A 21,692-nucleotide genomic window follows, 5' to 3' on the forward strand; every position below is an offset into this window, starting at 1 on the left:
AAGAATTAATTATGTTGGTTTTAGCCTTTGGAGACAAGTTTAGGGCACAGACTTGGGTTCCAATTTGGATAACATTCAAAAAGAAATTGTAGCTAAAGTTTTTCAAAACATTTTTGATTAGAAAATCCTTTTGAAGCTAGGTGGCTCACGCCTGTAATCCTAGATACTCAGGAAGTGGAGATCAGGAGGATCACAGCTCAAAGCCAGCCTGGACAAATAGTTTCAGAGATCCTATCTTGAAGTAAAGCCATCACTAAAACAGGACTGGTGGAGTGGCTCAAGGTGAAGGCCCTGAGTTCAAGCCCTAGTACCAGAAAAAAACAAAAATCCTTTTAAATAAAACAACCATACAGATTATGTAAATTGAAAATCAATTTATTCCCCCCTACAATCTCAAACTTCCATGTAGCCAAAGTTTTACATTTTGACATATGCATTTTTCATATTTTTTTCTAGGATAACATAATATATTTATGTATGCATTTTTGGGTTATGTCTTTAATGATAGCATAGCACACATTCTATTTTTTTTTTCATTTTTCTTTTATTATTCATATGTGCATACAAGGCTTGGTTCATTTCTCCCCCCTGCCCCCATCCCCTCCCTTACCACCCACTCCACCCCTCCCTCTCCCCCCCCAATACCCAGCAGAAACTATTTTGCCCTTATTTCTAATTTTGTTGAAGAGAGAGTATAAGCAATAATAGGAAGGAACAAGGGTTTTTGCTGGTTGAGATAAGGATAGCTATACAGGGCATTGACTCACATTGATTTCCTGTGGGTGGGTGTTACCTTCTAGGTTAATTCTTTTTGATCTAACCTTTTCTCTAGTACCTGTTCCCCTTTTCCTATTGGCCTCAGTTATAGCACACATTCTAAAAGTTGCTTTTTTCTCTTTGATAATTCAAAAACTTAAATCTTTGAATGTAAAAAACTTTCAGCATTTGTTACTAAATTTTAATAGTATATCATGGCCATTCAAATTGATATACTTAAATATGTCTGCCTCTGTACCTTTTATTAATTATCATTACAAGATTCAGATGTACTAAATTTTTCAACCACACTCCTATTAATTGACATTACAATTTGTTCAAATCAGCAATACACATGCTGTAATTATATCTGTGCTTTTTAAAATATGCAAATAAATATATTTATATATGCCACTGAAAAGATACTTGTGAATTGCATTTCAAAAGGTTATGGGTGTTTTTTTTTTTTTTTTGTGGGACTGGGGTTTGAATATGGGTGTTTTTTTGAATGCCGTGGGGCAGCATTTCTTTCACTGTAATCCCACCATCACTAAATGATATTTACCTTAAAATTTTTCTTGCTTAAATAATATATGCAGTCTTTGTTTAAACTTTATTTCCATGAGCACTAGTGTATGCCTCTTAGCTAGCTGCATCTCCTAGTTTGGAACTATATCTTTTGCTCATCTTCGGGTTATTTGGGTTATTAATATTTCATGCTGATTTGTCAAATTTTGATTATCAGGAATGTGTGTGTGTGTGTGTGTGTGTTAGGGAGTGATATAATGAATTACAAATAATTTCTTTAAAAAAACAAATATGTAGGAGGATCATATCTGAGGGCGGCCCCGGCAAAAGTTGAAGACTGTATTTGAAAAATAACTAAAGCAAAAAGGGCTAATGGTGTTGCTCAAATTGTAGAGCACCTGCCAAGCAAGCACAAGGCCCTTGAGTTCAAGCCCCAGTGCTACCAAAAAAATAAAGTAAGTTCATACCATAAATGCAAATAAGGCTGCAGAAAACAATCCATTAATTCTACTACAGTGTTAAGTTAAAGCAGAAAAGCCGTTATATCAACAGACTGAATATGCATGTGAATCACAGTACAGCCAGTCTTTATGAACACCTCAAAGAGACCAAGAAAGACACTTTTTATAAAACACTGTATTTCATATAGCAACAGAGATAACAATAGCTTCCCCCTAAAATCAAAAATAAGCCTGCAAGCCCAATATTATTATTAGTCAACACAGTTTGGGGCATATTAAATAAGAGAGTGAGGCAAAATTTAAAGAAACAATAAACTTTTAGAAAAGAAGAAAAGTTTTAATTATTTTCGATGATAAAACATGTCAAAATGAAATAATTACTAGGATAAGAGTTTAGCGAGTTATTTATATTTAAAAATCAATAGCATTTAAAAAAAAGTATCAGTAATTAACAGTAAGAAAAGAAAGTGGATTTAGAAAATTCCACTCACATTTGCAACAAGATTGTCAGGTACTAGGAACTAAATTTAACAACAAAAGTAAAGGTCCTTGTAAAGAAAACTCAACATTTGATTGAAGGGCATACTAGAAAACCTAGTTAAATGTCAGGAACATTCAGTATCATAAAAATTTCAAATCCTGCCTAAGTTGTAGATCTGGTCTCAGTTAATTCTGATTTTCTAGTACAGAAAATTACTTGCCATATTTTATTTTTAAAGAAAAGAGTTGTTCTACTATCTACTAAAAATTCCTTTACTCAAATAAAAACAACATTATGGCCCTGACATCACATATTATTTTTATCAACAAATATTTAGATATTCTCAAATATCCTGATGTTATCTGAGTCTGTACGTGTTTTCTTTTTCCTTTCTCTCTAGAAGGTGTTGTATTCCAATGTGAACATTGGGAAATAAATATGAAAGAATGGAATTGGACAAAAAGTACACAGGTGAATTTATGATAATGGTCTGGACTGAACAGTGCAACATAAATATGTAAGATTAATCAAATCAGTGTTGACCTGTACACAAATTAACCTAGATCACATTAATACAGATATGTTTTGGAGCTGTGAAAAGGCATTGCTATTTTATGACACCTTAATTAAATCATAACTGGGGTATATCGATGTCTTCAGAGTTGAAGATTACATTTAGACTCATACTTTCAGTCTCATCTGTGCTGAGCTAAATTTTGTCACTGCAATTTCTGTAAAGCAAGGATTGACTTCATTCAACAAACGTCTGGCCCAATCCCAACACAGCCTAGGCAATGCTTAGAAGATGAAAAAACAGTTTTGCCAACTGAATACAAGTAATTGCTATATCAACAGGTTTTCATCAGTCCCTGAAAGCTGTCCACAGGGATTACCATTAACTATTTCCATAGTTAGCACTTAAAAGAAACATATCCCTTAAAATAGATACTCTATTATCCAAAATTCTCATGTAGTTTGGTCTTTCTTATGATACAGTTCAAATAAGTAAAATAAAATTAAAACTTTCTATTAAAATACTCAAAAAGTTCTCAGTACAGAGACAAAGTAAAGTAAAAACAAAAAGAACGCAAAGTCTAAAACTTGAACAGTCACTAGATAATGAAAAATGATTAACAGGAAGGTGAACACACCTACAGAGGACGAGGGTGAAAATACAACTACTCAGAGCACGTGTAATTCCACTAATAGTAAATGACACTGAGAACGCCCTGTGGGGAAAGCAGGTTTTATAAAATAACAGATTAAAACCATCACATTACCTCTTTTACCAGCAAATTTTCTGCTTTGTGCTCTGCGTCTTCAGGTACGGTTGAGTACAAGGTCCGGATATCCCAAGAAACAGTGGCTGTCTGAAGGAAACAATGAAAAGTAATTAAGCCTTCCAACTTAAAGGTGTGGAGCAGACCACTATTCCAGAAACACAACAGGTCAGTTGTTTTAGATTTTAGATCTTGGTACTTAAAAGATAACAAGACAGGGAAAATTGGTGCTTCTTAACAATTTAAGCTCTGTGAAAGAAGATCCAAACATTCCTTTGACTCCCACTACTAGCATTATTATAGTTACTCTTTTATCAGAGCAGCTCATAATTTTGTTTTCTCTCAAAAAACAAAATTGGAAGCATTTGTACATTTAGACCTTTGTTTATTCCTACTGGAATATTGTTTTTAAATTGTTGTTGCTTTTCCTGCTAAAAATAAATCTGAAATGATGACAAAAATTTACAAAATCATTGTTAGTTTAATCCTATTGAAAGTAATCTCTTAAATATCAACAAGGTAATCCTAGCCCCTCACAGGAGCTGTGTGTGTGCAGGTACTACAGTTGGGTGGGAGGAAAGAATGAGCAGTAAATTTGGACCTTGATGAAAATAGGTCACATTTTTTAAATGTTATTATTTTTGCTGAAATAAGCAAAATGGTTTTCAACTTATGTGCTAAAAAACCCCATCCTATTAAGTATATATATATACATAAAGTGAAATATAAAGTACTCTTAAAACATCTAGAATAGAATTTCATAGCTTGTTTCCTTTTTTAAAAAAATTAATTAATTAATATTCTATTTAGCAGTACTGTAGTTTAAACTCCGGATTTTGTACTTGCTAGGCAAGAGCTCTACCACTTGAGCCAAGCCTCCAGACTTTAATTTAGTTTTTATTGTACAAAATAAGCCCAATGTGGTGATGCAGATAGGATGGAGATGGAGATAGGATGATTGTGAGTTTGAGGCCAGTCAGGGCAAAGTTAGCGAGACTCTACCTCAAAAACAAAATAAAAACAAAAGGGCTCGGGGTGTAACTCCAGTACCACTGTGCTTGTTTAGCAGGTACGAGGTCCTGGGTTTGATCCCCGGTACTGAAAAGAATTAATGGGCTTCACTATGACATTTTCATACAGGTATACAATATATACTTCATTCATATTTCCTCCCCACAACCCTCTCTTGTCCCCTCTCTCCTGTCTTGCTGGTCACCACCTCCCCAACAGTCACCCTTTTACATATTCCCCTGCATCTTCACCAGCACGTTATTTCCTCTTTATGTGTCTTCAGCTCCATCAAGTTGGAGAGAAATATGGTTTTGCCTAAAGCAGTAAGTGTGCATCAGCAGTGATTGGCTTGCGTTAGTCTGTACACCATTGTGGTTATATGGTGCTAGAGGATGAGTCTGTAACATCCACGGGACCAATTCTTGAGTCCCTTCTATCAATATCCCCCAATAAGAAAAGACTCATTAGGGCTTGTAACACACAAACAAGGGTTCATTTAAACTGGTCCAGATGAAGGGAGTTTTTTTAAGATTAATTGTTTGAACAGATGAGAATCTGAAAACCTCTCTTTAGTATTAGAGAAGATGAGCAGGATAGGGGTCAAGGGAGTTTTGTCTTTTGAGTTCACAGCCCTGGAGGCCAGCTCTGCTGCCATAAGCAGCAATGTATGCATAATTCCTTTTCTTCTAACCTCATACTCAGATCTTCTTCAAATCCTCCCTTTGATCACTCCTGATATAAGTGAAATTTTTTGTCAGTTGTCATTGCTATGACTTTAGTTTAACGTTTGGTGCTTAGTTGATTATCTGTTAAAGTTTTTGAGTATGTGTGAGTATTCTATGTTTTTTGGTGTAAGGATGGATGACTATGTAAACATATATGAGAGTCTATGGTGTGTGAGTGTGTGGTGTATGTCACTCAGCATAGAGTATGAGTGTGTCTGCATGTTCAATGTGGGGGTTAGATGAGATCATGCGTAAGAGTGTGCATTTGAGTGTGTGTATATGTGATGTAAGTTTATGTACTGTGCACATGTACAGCATGTGTCTGTGCAGGTGTGAGTGCATGTAATGCATAAATTTATCTGTGTGATATGTATGTGCACGCATATTAGAAGCATGGATTTCGACACTGTGAAAGAGGAAGAATGTTATGTGACTCTAACAAGATTAGATCATGAAAACTGAAAAGGCAATGTTCCAAAGACTTCATAGAATAAAAATAAATGCTTATCTTAAATCACAACTGTAGACTGAGCTCCCAGGACCACTGCATGCTCCCCAGGATTTGATTTGGAATAGTTGTGACTGCTATTTCAAACCAAGCGTAGACACAGGGAACAATTGCAAACATGTAGATGGACCAGGAAGTGGTTACTTCCCAAGCAAAGTATGGTAGATCCAAACTAGATCTCATTTGTATTTTATATTTCTAACTCCTTTTGAATTTCTTCTTTCAAGTTGCTTCTTTTGTGTTATTCACTGTTAGAAGAGAAGTAGTAAATAAACTCTATTGAAAATTTGGAGTTGGAAGACTAAAAATCATGCCTAAATTGAGCTTTGGGGATTATTGCTACATTCCAATTACTTGGAGATGACTTTGTTTCTTATTTAGACAGATAATTCACAGATACACAGAATTACATGCTTGGTTTCCAGGTAATATTATGTAGTAAAATATACTGCAAACATTAGGGATATTTTTCTCTAATTTCAAAATGTTTTTACATTGCAAATAATACTTTGCAACAATTTTTTGTACAAAACAGGATGTAAGAGTGCTCCATTATTTTCCTGCCCTTTTTTTTTTTAAATACCTGCTCTAAAATACTCTAAATCTGATGGGGAGTACAGAAACATTACTCTAAAGGAAGCTACCTTGTAAATCGATTGCCCACGGCAATTACAGCTCGGTGAAACAGTGGAATAGAGTGAATAGTTAACTGGCTTAACTAGTTTTTCTTTAATGATAAGTTCAGGAATGTGGATGGAAGTTTCTAAGAACAGTAATCACATAGTTACTTAATTAGTGAGGTCATATAGCACAAACTCCAAAACACATAAGTTAATATTCATAATATACGAGACTAACTCATTCAGATAGTGTTATAAAGACAACCTTATCCTAAGTACAGTGCCTTGAATAATTCCTGATGATCTATAGTCAGGAAATAATGTTGATTCTTTACTAAGACAACTGCAGTTGACTCATTCTTATGAAACCCTGTGACAAATCTAGAACCTTATTTTATAATATTCATGCAGCTGTTGCTCATCTAAAATCTTGTACAACATATGCAAGGCATAAGAAAAGAAATATACATATATAATGCATGCCTAAAACGTGCTACTGATCTCAGTTGTCACTTGTTATGATACTGGACTATTTTCTTGAAAAACCAAAAGGTCTCCATAAAGTTTCAACTTTAAAAATTATGGTGCTCTTAGCTGAGTATCAGAGTCTAACACCTGTAATCCTAGCCACTTGGGAGACTGAGATCAGGAGGATTGCAGTTTGAGGCCATCATGGGCAAATAGTTTTCCAGAGACCATGTCAAAATAACCAGAGCAAAATGGACTGGAAGTGTGATTCAGTAAAACACCTGCTTTGCAAGCGTGAAACCCTGAGTTCAAAGCCCAGTTCCACCAAAAAAAAAAAAATTATAGTACTCTCCAGCTTATTTTGGATTTTTTTGTTTCTCTGTTGAAGCAAAAATACATCGATCAATAAGGAGTATAAAATCATATTTGTTAAGGATATTAATATGGTTACAAAGAATTTCCTTTCTGAGAAAAAGATGCTTTCAGACCACTACAAATTGCCTTGGCCACAACAGACTTCCTGTTCTCTTTTATAAACTTCTGCTCAACAATTAGCATAGCTTGGTAGCATGAAATGGATTTGAGACTACACTGGCACATGACCAAGCTCCTCTTTTGGTGGCAAGAGTTCTGTAAGGAGCCTATTTATTGTCCAGAGATCAGGCACCTGGACATGAAAAGTGCCATGAACTGATGCTGGCAGGCTGGCATTTGCAATGTCAGCTCCATGATATTCAGACATCTTCGATGGCAGCCCTGTCAGTTCCTGGTTCCTTCTACACTTTAGTGAGTAGTTTTTGTGGTTTTTTGTTGCAGCCACCATTCTGCTGGCTCAAATGATTACAAAAGACTTCATTCTAAGCACATAGAGGTCATTTCACAATTGGCCAAAGCACGGTTGCTTTTCCTATCACGGGGCTAAGAAAGCTTCTTCTGACAGTATTGCAGTTCCAGCTGCTCAAAACCAAAGACAGAAATGGTTGTGTTTAAGGTAATCAATCTGTCCTAATGGAGAAGTCAACAGCCTCACATGGGAACTACTAACTCACACTCCATGATCAATTCTGGCCTAAGTGTGTGCTTAAAAATGACCTTCATCTAAATTTCTTAATTAAGACACTGATGTCAACTTTTACTGTATTAGAGAAGACTTTGCATTAGAACTAATATATTCATTGTTTAAAGACATTTTTGCCACATTCAGAAGAGTAATACTGTTGTGATTTAATCTTAATTATTTTTTAACTATATGAGAATGTCTCTGTACCTTCATTGTGCTTTAAAGGAAAGCCCTTCTTCTTGTGCTGAAAACTTTGGAAAATGCACAATGAACAGTTGTCCATAACTGCAGGGCTGTCATATTCCAGCCTAGTCAAGCATGGGGACTCAGCTATGAGAGTATTTAAGTAAGTAAGTTAGTAAAAGAAGAACTTCAAGGATGTTTACTTTTGAACCAGCAAACTAGTACTTCCTTTTTGTGACATGTTTTAGGCTTCAAATGTATCTCACTATCTTTAAGGAGGTAAGGACAAAACATTATTTTCTTCAAAAATGAATGATTATTTTAATTATACAAGTTTATGAGGTCCAGTTTGAATTTGATAGATGTGTGCAGTGTGTAGTGATCAAATCAGGGTAGTGAACATTTCTGTCTTCTTAAACATGAAGACATTTTGATTCAATGTAGTAACTGTATTTTCTACATAGGGAAAAGTGTGAGTATTAATAGAAACAAATTGCTCCAACAACATAACGATACATAGTGCACCAGGATGTCTCCTTGGCAAGGACTCAGAGGCTGTAGTCTGAGTTCATGATCCAAGAAGCACCAGGGAAGACCCATGTGGGATGAGGTCTGCAGAGACAGCCCAGGAGAGGCAATGGGCTAACACACAGGTCACCCCACAACAGCAGATCTTCCCAGGCTCTTTCCATAGGGTTTCCCACATTCCTTTCTCCTTGCTGGGTTCAGGCCTGCAGAAAGCCTTTGCTCACACCTCTATCTTCACAAAATCCTTTTCTTTCCTCATTCTTTTCAAATCTCAGGTTTTGCACAGGTGTCAGCTGCTTTTGAAAAAGTCTGGTTTATCCAATGCACATTTTCCCTTCCCTAGAGTTTACCATTCCCTAGACTGCATCATACATGAATCTAGAGCTTAACCACAGAATATTTTAGACCTCAAAGCTACACTGCTGATTAATTCAGCCATTTATTACATATAAGTGTTTTATTATGTATAAGCAAGCCACATAAAATCTGCTTTGCCAATATAATATAAAAATCAATGAAATACATCTTTCTTGACCCTTGTTTTTCTTTTGGTATGTTTTTAAAGAAGTATTTGAATATAGACATGTGTTTTTATAAATTTTTTTTTCAGCATGGGGGAGTGAACTCAGAGCCTCCTACTTGCTAGACAGATGCTCTACCACTTAAACTACTCCACTAGCCCTTTTTGTGTTGGTTATTTTGGAGATAGGGACTTGTTTTATGCTTGGTCTGACCTGGACTGTGATCCTTCTAATTTGTGTTTCCCTACATAGTTGGAATGACTGCTGCTATGCCCAACCACTGACTGAGATAGGGTCTTGTAAAATTTTTCCCAGGCTGGCCTTGAACTTTGAGCCTCCCCTTCCCTTCCTCCCAAGAAGCTAAGATTACAGGCTTGAGCCATTGCGCTTGGTTTCATATTTCTTTTCTGTCTGGCTCTCATCACCTGTCCCACTCCTAGAGCATTTTGAGCATTTTATATAAAAGAGCATTTTGAGATAGAATTCATATGCCAGAAAAGACATCTTTTTAAAGTGTAAAATTCAGTGGTTTTTTTTAACCATATTCAGAGTTGTGCAACCATCATCACTTATTACTTTTAGAACATTTTTATCAAACCCCAAAAAACCCCATATCCACTTTCCTTTTTCAGCCTCAAGCAATCACTAATCTATAGATTTTCATGTTCTGGACATTTCATATCAATGGATTATACCATATACGGTCTTTTGTGACAGGCTTGCTTCACCTAGTATGATGTATTCAACACTCACCTAAGTTGTAACATGTATCAACTATCTCCTTCCTTTGTAGCACTAAATAATTACACTCCCTTGTATGAACAGGCCATATTTTAGTTATTCATACATTGGTGATGGACATTTGGTTGTTTCTATTTTGGAGTTATGCTTGGATGAACACTCACACCCAAGTCTGCATGGACATCTATTCAGAGTATAGCAAGCACAGAGTGGGTCCGCCACAAACGCTCACTGAAATGAAGGAAGCAGCCACAACCGCTTCACTACACTCCTACTGGCACAGCTCACTGTGGAATTCAGGGTGTTAATTCTTCCCCAAGTTGTGCACCTTATTTTTCCATGACGCATCTGGCCCTGAGCAGGCTGTTTAGACAGCAATGAAGAGCAACAGTCAATGTGCTTATATTTATTTCTGTCTTCACAGATCTTCTACATCCCTGGTCTCAAGAGTCTTTCCGAATCTTAGCATCTTCAGCTTGCAAAGGAGCAAGGTATTATGATTTAGACTCTAATCCAACAGAGATTATTACTCAGTTTCAAATTACAAGTACAGAGTTATTAATGAGCAATTTACACCCTGTTTTTCAGGCTCAAAAGCCACAGATTAAACAGAGCTGAGATTCCTATAAAATGTTAAGCTGTGTCTCAGAAGAAGAAGAAAAAAAAGAAAACTCATGGCCTTTCTGCTCTGCCATTTAAAATGTACTAAGATCTTTCTGCTTCCTCTCCTAGAGTGACCTATGCGGTTAAATCTGGAAGTCCCCAAATACCAGTTGCTTTTTATAGCTAAAAATAAACTATGAAGAGAGTAAGCGCTGGGTATGTTATGAAATCTGCCATTCGCTCAGTTTTTATAACAGCCAATGACAACTGCAAGACGAATTTGAGAGCCTTCCAACACTGATTGTCAACTACTGCTAGGAAAACCCACTTGGAGGAGATAATGTAACCCCCTTGACAGGCTATTTCAGTCACAGAACACAGAACTTCGACTTTGAAAATGGTATTTCCTAGTGTTAAAAGTTCGAGTGTTCAAGTGTAAGCAGTTCAAGTATAAGCTTCTTGCTCATATTGATACCCTTAATACAGGCACAGATCACCAAAGTTCATGAAGCTGACTTGAAAGACAGAGTTTTATCTGTGTGGGTGGTATGGAAAAATGATACATAGTGTATGGTGTTCCAAGGTTTCAGACCTCTGAATTTTCTTATTTAAGGTTTTGCAGCTCCCAGAAATGATTGTACCTCAGACTTTCTGCATGTTTTGCTCAACAAGAAACTCATTCTTGGCTTTCTCACCTTTTGTTCTGCTATTTTGTATCAGCTTCTACTTAAACTGAATCATTCAATAACATGATTCATTGTGTCCTTGAAACTGTGAGTTCTTGCTTTCTCCCTTACTTAAGTACTTCATTGAGTCATACTCTGATGACTAGTTGCTTTATTTCTTGGTCATTTCTATTACCCCCAGCTTCAAAAAAGAAGATGAGAACAGGAGTAGCAAAAGCAATGACTGAAGGAGAATATGCTTTTGGAACGCCTGAATTAGTGAATGCACATATATTGCTTACTCCTTCCGAACTATTAAGATGCAAGTAGGACAGAAGTTTATACTGCCTTGTCCTAGAACCCATGTACGAGGAGAATAGAATCTTCCTAGTGTACCAAGGTAAAGGAAAATGCTTTGGCTTCAAGCCTTTAACCTGGAAGGATATTTTAATTCAATGTTAACAATCTCTATTGCATGCTCATGAACTTGTGTGTTCGGTTCTTGATATCCAGACAGGAACTGATTTCTTCCTTGCCTAGTGATAGAAAAGAAGTAACAGAAAAGAAATGAGTAAGTAGGCGCACCAGTACATTAAAGTGTTCAAGGGAAGAAGCTAACCTTTGTTTATGTCGCTATGTGCCACACACTATATTAGATAAAATGAGCCTCTAGAAAAAGTACTGTTTTTTAAGGTGAAATGCTGAACTGTGTCAAAGAGGAAAATATCCTATTAATAATCATTTCTCATCATTAAGTCAATTGCTTCATCCTTTCTTGTTTCTCAGTTTCATTCAGCTGGACCAGACTCTATCTGAAAAATAACTAAAAGCAAAAATAAAAGGACTGGGGACAGACTCAAGTGGCAAAGTGCCTTCCTAGCATGTGTGAGGTCCTAAGTTTAAACCCAAGTAGTGCAAAAAAAAAAAAAAAAAAAGAATTTCATTTCGGAATAGACTTTGATTTAATAATCCACATGTTTCTGAAAGGAAATTCATGAAATAAATATTAATTTTGGACTTGCTTTGTGCCAAGTGCTGCTTTAGCTGCTGGGAATCTCGCAATGATCAAGAGTGAAGACACCCTTCCTGCGGGAGGTTAGTATTTGTGGCAGAAAGAAGTGATGGGGGAGTGAAAAAGCCAACTGCGATAGTTTCAAGTAGAAACCAGGGATATAAAGAGAGGCAAGCAGCATGATGAGATGGAGGAATTCAGGTACAAGTGGGGCAACGTAGGTTTAGAGTTAGGGGTGCTTCTTGGAAGAGATGACATTTGAGCTGAGTCATGAATGGAACAGAAGAACCAGAGATGCAAGGAAGAGTACAAGTTCTACAGAGGCAATAAGCTTGGCTTCTGTTCTTGTAGGAACAGAATGAATGCCGGGTATCCTGTGAGGTAACCAAGGGATAGGTTTAGGATATCAGACTCAAGAGTTGTTCACAAGCCAGGTGACAGGGACAATGGTGACGTGCTGGATTTGACAATCAAGTATTTTAATCAGAGGCAAGGCATTATCTGATTAGGTGTCTATTAGTTTTGTTTGAGTACTGTCTGTGAATAAATCAAAGCAGGGCAAGGTAGAAAGCAGGAAGACTGGTTATTAGGCCTCTTCAGGGAGAGTCTAGGCAAAAATGGTGATGGTAGCATGGGGCGCTAGAGTGAACAGGAAAAACTTCCAATCTTTGCAAGGTAAGAATACTGCCCTAGTAGATAACCATCCCCGTTCTGGTGTGCCAAGCAGCAGTACAGCCTCTGTTTCTTGGCATTTCTTAACTATGAGCATTTTCATCAGCCGTACTCCTCATCCTTATTCGGGCACAAACTCCTGAAACACAGGCTCTTGCTTTTCTCGTCAGTCTCACTTGTCTAGGAAGGGCTGCTCTATATTCAGCACCTCGTGGGTGCTGAATAAATATTGATTAAACAAAGCGAGTAATGAATCATGTCTACAGCCAGTGTGGGTGCTCAGAAACACGAAAACAGAGAAATGAGCTGGATCCTCCAATCTGCAGGGCAGAAACTGGATTGTCAAGGTATGGAAGGGGGAGTAGCTCCCTACCCCTCCATCCCGCAGGGCCTTGGGATTGGCCTGGTCATTCTGATGTTGTTTCCCCTTAGCTGAGTGCAGACTGTCCACAACCCGCACTCAGAGAATCCTAACCCATGGGGCAAGCAGAAGCCAAGGAAATGATACACTTGCCATGTGCATGGAAGCTTGCTGCTGGTGACCAATGCCCATAAAATGTGACAGACTGAATACAGCAGATAACACCAGGGAATTTAAGAGAAGTATCTATAATCCTCAAAGAAGGCGAAACAAAAAGAACCCCAAACAAATGCAGTTGTACTGTGTAGCAGGGATTGGCCAACTTGTTCTACAAAATCAGAGAGTAAGTCTTTTAGAGTAAATGTCTCTATGGCAACTCTGCAACCTGTTGAAGTTCTGCTTACAAAACATGAAGGTGTCGTTGGTGACAGGCAAATGAACAGGCATCTATGTTCCAATATGAGCTATGCTTATGCATACCAAACTTTGAATTCCAGATTATTTTCACTTTTACAAACTATTATTTTTTTCCCTTTAACTATTTAAAAGCATAAAAACAAATTCTTAGCTCTTAAGACATACAAAACGAGGCTGCATGTTGGTCCTAGTTTGCCAAGTCAAACCACGTAGGGCAGGAAGGAGGGACAACAAACCACCTGAATATTATTTAAAAATGGCATTTTATGTAAATATAATAACTCAACATTCTCCTTCATTTGCCATTTGCTTAATGTGAATTAAAATGTAGCCATTTGTAGGATATGACATTTTCTAATAATAAGGATTAGGTGGCATCAAATATCTCTTGAGCATCAACTAATGGGAGCTCCTCTCCCAGAGGGCCTCTGGCTTCTCCTGGGCCCTGTAACACGTTCTCCACACAGAGGCCAGATGAGCTGTTAATAATACACATCAGTCATTTGTTTTCCAGAGACAACTCAGATATCTGACATTCACATTTAGAAGAAGATGCAAATTCTTTATCTTCTCCTTGCTCAATCTAGTCTTTGACTTTCCTGTCCAGCCTTACCAACCTTTCAAAGATCCTCTTCAGGCCTTTGTAGCAGCTATTCCCTCAGCTAGAAACAGTTCTTTCCCAGTTTTAGCATAAGCTGATCCTCCTTGAGAATTGTGAACTCAGCTCAAATGTCACCTGGTCAGACTTGTACCTGACTACACAGTCCAACATGTTCTTCCCCTAGTCAGTTTCCATCACACTACCTTGGCTTATTTTCTTCATAGAACTGGTCTTTATCTTGTTAGTTTATTTGTTAATTCACTTGTTTGCTTATTTTTTTCTTGACTCCTCCAATCAAAAGGCAAGATTCCTTAGAACAAGGCCATTTCTGTGCAATAATTGCTGCATCTCCATTCTTAGAACAGTACCTAACATTCAGGGTTATATAGTACTTACCTGTTGAATGACTAAAGGAAATGGGGAGTGGTGTGTTACAAAATGCTGTTCGGATTGCTCTAGTATTTTACTCCATGGTGTATGAGAATGACTGTGTAGGATGAGCTGGGCTATGGTGCTTGTCAGGAAGGCTATGAGCAAGAGCTAAGAGTTGGGGAAGGTCCTAGGATATGCTAAGATGTTCATATTCATTTACAAGACAATGAAAAGCCATGGAAGGGTTTAATGCAGTCACAGAATAAAACATCTCAGTGCATTTATTGGAATGTTCACGCTGAGGAAAGAAAGAGCAGTATGTTTTTATATGCTCTGTTTACACCAGTAAGGATGGCAAAGTTCAAAAAGCAATAGAAGACAATCCTTAACTTCAATAAGTCTGGAAAGATGCCAAAAATTGAATTCAAGTTCAGTGCCAATGTTACACTCATCTACATTTTTCCGCTTTCTTTTTGAGCTGAGGGTGGGGAAGGGGTTCCTTAGGGTGTCATTTGATATATTTTGAATGACAGAGCTAGAAGAAAAGGTGCTCCAAGGGTCACCAATTTTGGTGCTGTTTGACATAAAAGCTGCTTGGTTGATTTAACTTCAGTCTGAAAAATGAAAATGAGGACGTAGAATTTAAAAAAAAAATCTGGTTCAACTTTCTGCTTACAGTTCAAGCCCCAGTGGACTGGTCCACCCACGGAAATGAGATTTCTGTATGAAATAAGCTTCTCTCAACACATGCCAACATTAGATGGAAGCCATTTAAAAATTTAAGACAGACTGGAAGAATTATTTTTATTACAAATCTGTCTCCTTTCTTCCCTTGTAATTCGTATTTGGAACAGAGAAGTCTCACCTTTCATATAACTTCTTTTTCATGAACCGGAAGATGAAAAGAACCCTTTAGAAATCAGATCGGCCCCACAGGAGAGAGAGGCAACCACAGTTTGAAGCTGTCTGTTTCAGTAAACTGTGGGTACTGACGTTCTTGGACCCTGACAGAGGATTTTGACCAATACCTGCAATTATCCTGCAGTTGCCTTTTTACCTGCTTTAAGATGTTGAAACATGGATGCCTAAGACTACCTTTCTTTCAGGAAAAAGCAAGAAAGGTTACCAATTGCCTCTGGATATCTCTATTTACATAGTTAGTTACTAGTGGTTTTAAAAAGTTGAAGATGATCACAAATAACAGTATTGAATTTCTGGGACTTACTGGTGTTCATCACCCCTAACTTTATTGTGTTTGTCTTCAAAATTAATTTCCTTTTTATTCATTTTCTCTACTACCCTCAGGTGCAGTCTTTGTGGCAAAGTGCATTGACCTAAACAAGACAATGTCTCAGACCACAAATCCCTCCATGAAGATGTTCTTGCCCACCTTTCTTTGCCCCCAAGCCTTAACATCTCCTAATCAAAGGCCAATAACAATTCAGGATGATTTTAAAGAAATGTCTCTTTTGTGCCAGTAGATTCCTGCTTTTGCTCCTGTATAGTTTGGGTTGCTTGGAATCTTTTAGTTAGAAATGGCCTGAGGGAGGAAGTGCTCTGTGAGTCCAGAGAAGGCATTGGTTAGAAACTGTCAACACCATGACTGCCAGCTGAAACCAGAAAACACCTTACACTGCTCCTGTTCCCCACCAGTGGTCACAGTCTCACTGAATCCCCGCTCTTCCAAATTGAGGAGGCCAGTGGGTATTTTCTAGACTCCTGCTGCAGCAATGTGATGTCAGATGGCCACAGGAGGAGAGTTGAGCTCAATGAATCCATTGACTCAGTTTGTGGGGCCCTCCTGAATTTACATAACTTAAGGGAACTTACTGAGAAGTCATCTCTGGGGAAGAACAGGAGGTCTTGAAGAGGATCATTTTGATAGGTCTTTTCAAGTTCTTCAATGACAGCTTCATAATCCAAAGGCTCAAGAAGCCTAGGTTTTTCCTGCTGTAGAAAAGAAAACATGATGTTAACCACTTGTACATGCCACCTTGCTTTTTCTCCATGATGCTCTAATGTCATTTCTTACTTGTCACTGTTGCTTTGACATTGCAAAGTCCTTCCGGTGCAGTCACACAGACTTTGGGCATTTGGGACATAGCCACACAACTATTATTTTCAGATCTGAAAGTATGTGAGGAGAGATCGGAAAGACTGGACATCTCCCTGACTACATCAAGCTGTTTGCACCATGCCTCCCAGGGTCAGGGTGTTCCTGCCTGTCTCATTCAAAGACTGATGTTTATGCAAACTTGATCTTCTCAATATGAACAAGGGCCTTTGGCTTACTTGCTACAGTATTATGATGGTGATGACCACTTTGGCTGAATTAGATACTTCATTGTAAGCTCTACTTGATTCAATTTAAGGACGCTGGCACCCTGTTGGCAATCAAAGTATCATAGTCTATCTTCGTTGTCACTGAAGCATGGATCCTGTGTGAGGATTAATTGCTTGGCTCTAGGTCTCTTTGTCTGCACAGAGAGAAGCTGGGGTCAGCCTCTAATAGCACTAAACAACACAATTAATCAGGGGACACTGTGGGGAAAATGGGCAAGTCTGAAAAAAGAGCCAGATAATCATACCACATTAACGACCTGAACCCAAGGACAAAATTACTCCCCTCCTTGAAGCCTCCCATAGAGCCAGAAAAATCAGTGCCAGAGGGAGAAGTTACTGTTCCAATATACAATTGATGTGTATCCTCCAAACTCTATATAACTCACAAAGTGAGAAAATGGGGCCCCCAAACAAAATATTACAAAAAAAGAAAACTGAGGATATAATCTGAGTTCCATAGCCCTTTGATGAAGTAGTCATGCAAACTAAATGAAAAGAGTAGTCTTTTGCTTTTCATTTTTTTGGAGGGGGTTGCTAGAAGCTAGAGGAGGCAGCATGAAACTTGGATGCTGAAGTGATCTTGAAAGAGGAAAAATACTCCTTTTCTTTTTCACATCAGTGACATCAACAGAAATTCTCCAAACGCCTTCCTAACCTCCTCTGTGACCACTCTACCTCACTCTGCAAAGCACACAGATTTAGCTTTGATTCTAAGGTCTTCTTTGGAAGATTTCTGCTGGTAAAGTCCCCAAAACTTTCATTGACATTTTAAAAACTGCTAATGGGCCTCTCAAGGTAGCAGTCAATATTTATTTTGATGATTTTCCAAATATACAACAAAACCAAAACAAAATGTGAACATAGTGGGCCAATAGCAAAGATCCCCATGCATTTTCTGCACTTTAAAAATAAGTCTTAAATGCTTAAGTAAACTGAGGGCAATGTAAGGTGAACGTTTTCCTGGATGAGCCCTTCAAGTAAGGTAGCTATATTTAGCAAATAAAAATATAGAGCTCCATGGAATATTTGAAGAAAAGAAGAAATTTGACTGCCCAGCATAACCTGTTTAGTGAAAGCACTGTGAAACACTGAGCATTGTGAGACATTATGGTATGGCTTGCTGTGTAACTATTTTTTTTCTAGATTTCCTGCATTTTGATGTTGTTATTCCATTTAGACTTATTTTAATTTCCAATTCCTGACTTCCCAGGCAAAAGATAATTCCAAGGAATACAAGTTGATAGCTAAAAAACCTAATGCAGTCTCTAGATATTTGATTTTGTGCCAACATTTCTTTTATTTTGTTTTAAATTGATTTTGGAATGGCATCTCACTACAGTTCAACTATAAGCCTGAGCAGTCTTTATTTCCTCATACGTTGCACCATTCCACATCAGCATTGACAAATGCCCTCTGGGCCTTCAAGTCTAAAATCCTTCACTTATTCTAGAGCCTCTTTTTTTCTAATATTAATGTGTATACATGAAATGCAGAAAATGAAACAAAATGTATAATTAAACTGCTACAGACGGTTTTTTGGTTTTTTTTTTTGCAGTTCTGGGGATTGAACCTAGGGCCTTGTGTATGCTAGGTAAGTGCTCTACCTCTTGAGCCACACCCCCAGCCTCCACTACAGGTTTATTTGGTCATTTATGTCCCTTTTCCTCACTAAAGTTCTTTGTTTTAAGTATAGGATGCCATGAGTCTCATGAAACAGGCCATGGCTGTTAACACTTTTCTAATTTTTCCCCCTTCCTTGCACTAATCAGTTTGTGTTGTCACTCCCAGGTTTAACATATGTACAGGAAAGCAATGCGAAGAATCTCCCTGTATATCTATCCTTACCTCAACTAGCAAAAACCCTTGGTTCACCTTATTAATGTTTATACTTCTCTTCAACAAAATTAGAGATAAGGGCAAAACAGTTTCTGCTCAGAAATGAGGGGGTAGGCGGGTAGAGAGGGGGCGGGGGAAGGGAGGGGGAGGGGGAAGGAGGGGGCAGGGGGGAAGGAGAGAGAAATGACCCAAACATTGTATGCACATATGAATAAAAGACATAAAAAAAAAAAAACAGAAATGACATAAGGATGTTTTGAGTGATTTTCTATAATCTCATTCTCATCACCTTTAAAATTTTATCTCTCATTATTCTCAAACTTGAGCACTAATTAAGAAGTTGGAGAAAAAAATGTTTCAAAGATTTTGGACTGTAATCCAAATTCTACCTGAAATTAATCTTGTTCACATTAGTACAACCAGTCAAAGGTTACTGATAAAATAATAGAGAAATTGAATCCTAAACTTTTCTTCATATACTCCCAAAAAGTAAAGCCTTCCTCCTACACATCTGTGGGAAGACAAATTTTTATGTTTTTATTCAAGCTGTGACATATCAGCCAATTAATAAATTACATTTTTCTCAAACTTTCCAGTTTTGAATATTGCACTGAGGTTATTGTGATATGGGGATCCCAAATCCAGCACATCTGATTCATACATGTTGGCCTCTGGGGGTGGATAAATTAATTAGTGATTTTGTTAATGAATGTATAATATTCAAAATACTCAATGTGTTATAATTTTGTGGATATGAAGTGTAATAAGAAAATAGCATCGATTGTTGCACAGCACCTAGAACCTGAGATTTGACAAAGCTTGTGAAATAAGCTTCATGTATCTGTCAGTGAGAGGATCCAGGCTATACAACCGTACTCTGGCTGGAGCAAAACAGCTGTCAGCCCAGAGTTCTGGTCAAAGACCTACACAAGGATGGTGGGAGCCATTCATTTCTGACTACTGCTCCTTGCAGACACATTGAGTGGAAGTGGGAACTGAGCAGCATTGATTTACAGCTTCAACAAAGGTTGAGTTGTCCCTCCTGAATTTAATGTGCCTGCTTCTTTTGGAAATATACCAACTGGGATAAGGTATGTGCCAAGATTACCCTGAATTGGATTGGATTTTTATAGTGCTTTTTACTTTTACTCTGTTTCTCTCAAATGAGTAATTGAATTTCATTAGCCATTCTAAAGTCACAACGCATGGGAAAAGACACCCACCAGTACCTGCTATTGTGCGGCAGGGTGATGTTGCACCACAGTGGTACGAGGCCTTATTCTTCTTGGATAGTATTAAGAAATTTGTTTGATCTAGTTCCCCAAATGCACAGCTCTTTTCCAAATCAACTTCACAACAGAAGAATGGCCCCTGTCACAGAAACAAATGCTTTCTTCCCGGTACTTATTCCACAACTTCTCATGGTATGCCAACATGGTATCTAAGACCTGGAGTCACAAAGCTGCCATCTTGGTAATGGTCCAGGCTACCAAGGCTATTCAATGGGCTAGGAACAAGCAGATTGTCCATCCCTTAACTGATCCTAATTTCAAGAACACAATATTCCATCATAAAGATCTTAATTATTTTTCATCATTATTATTTAAAATCAAATGGGTGAAGAAATGACACTGGAGAAAATGAGCTTTTGGAGTAAATAACCCTGAAAACTTACATGATTAGATTCCACCCTAGACCTTCCTCCAGAATAGATGTACAAATGAGCTAAAAAGTAAGCTGGATGATCTAGCTCTGTTTTAGAAAAGCCCAAAGTATAAGGGAGAGTGTGGTTGTAGATTTTCTTTGTTGAGATGCAACAAGAGATACAGGGAGAGCTAGAATGCCTGGGGTCTTAGTCATGGCATTGCCTCTAAGGACTGTGAACTGTGGGCAAGGCAATTGAAATCCCTACGCCATAGTTTATGGCTTAGTATGGGCTACTTCATAGGATTAATGAGGCAGTGTTTCTTAGAAAAGCACCAACCTATAGTACTTGTTTAGTAAGTGTTAAATGGATAAAGGTCATAGGCTTTAAATTTTCCCTAGTCATGGATTGAAAGCTCCTATAATGTAAATTTAATGTGTTCAAAGAGCAAAAAAGGCACTCAATAAATGTGGAAATTATGTTTAGATGCAGGAATTCCCTTTCTAGGACTCTACCTTAAGTAGAATCCAAGATGTATGTACAAATATGTTTTTGAACCATTGACTTTGTAACAAGATGGAGAAAACATATTCACCTTTATCAAAGGGGGATGAGAAAGGTAGGCAGGTTGGTGAAGGCTATATCCAGTGAATGAAAACATCAGTGCAGTTCATTATATGTATTTATAAAAATAGCATAGTGAAATTCACTGAAAATGGTAAAATAAAGGGGGAGTGAGGAAGGAGAGACAAAGAGTAATAAAGAGGGTGAATTTGATCAAAGTTCCTTATGTGAATATATAATGAAGTGAATAATACTATGTAAATGAAATCCCTTTGTTCAAGTAATATGCACAATAAAATTTTTAAAAAAGAAAACAGAATGTGGAGAAATTATTGTTTGTGCTAATAAACATTTTGATTCCTAAGAACAAAGTGGCTTGTAATTTTCAAGGACTGTGGGTAGTAGAGAAAAGCTTAATGCTGTAATGAACTTTGGGAAGGACATTAAGATTAAGGAAGTGTTTGGAGTAAACCAATGAATAATTGTACAGTACATGTACGATTTATCAGCAAAGTCAGTTAACTCACAACATTTTGCATGGTTAGCTCTTTTTTGGGGAAAGCTGAAAAAGGTGAGGTTCACGATCATTTGCGATCGCTAGCACTGCTGCAAAATGAAGGGCAGAGAAAGCGTGCTGTCTCAGGAGAGAAGTTCAAAGTCCTGTTGACAATGGTTCTAGATTCACACATATTATGACATTAGAGTTTAAATCCTGAATACTTAGAACTTC

General features: G+C 37.6%; 1 protein-coding gene across 13 annotated transcripts in view; it reads right to left on the reverse strand.

The window, feature by feature from the left end:
• The window catches only part of Dock10 (dedicator of cytokinesis 10), a 247,620-nt gene that overhangs the window by 124,561 nt on the left and 101,367 nt on the right, over positions 1-21,692 (reverse strand). For all 13 annotated transcript variants that reach the window (XM_074071859.1, XM_074071858.1, XM_074071857.1 and 10 more), the window contains exons 2-3: positions 16,405-16,524; positions 3,507-3,596 (exon numbers count right to left, since the gene is read on the reverse strand). In XM_074071859.1, the coding sequence (XP_073927960.1) occupies positions 3,507-3,596; positions 16,405-16,524 (210 nt within the window). The remainder of the gene's footprint in view (positions 1-3,506; positions 3,597-16,404; positions 16,525-21,692) is intronic.

The sequence above is a fragment of the Castor canadensis genome, chromosome 4 (genome assembly GCF_047511655.1).
Source record: "Castor canadensis chromosome 4, mCasCan1.hap1v2, whole genome shotgun sequence".
NCBI lineage: Eukaryota > Metazoa > Chordata > Mammalia > Rodentia > Castoridae > Castor > Castor canadensis.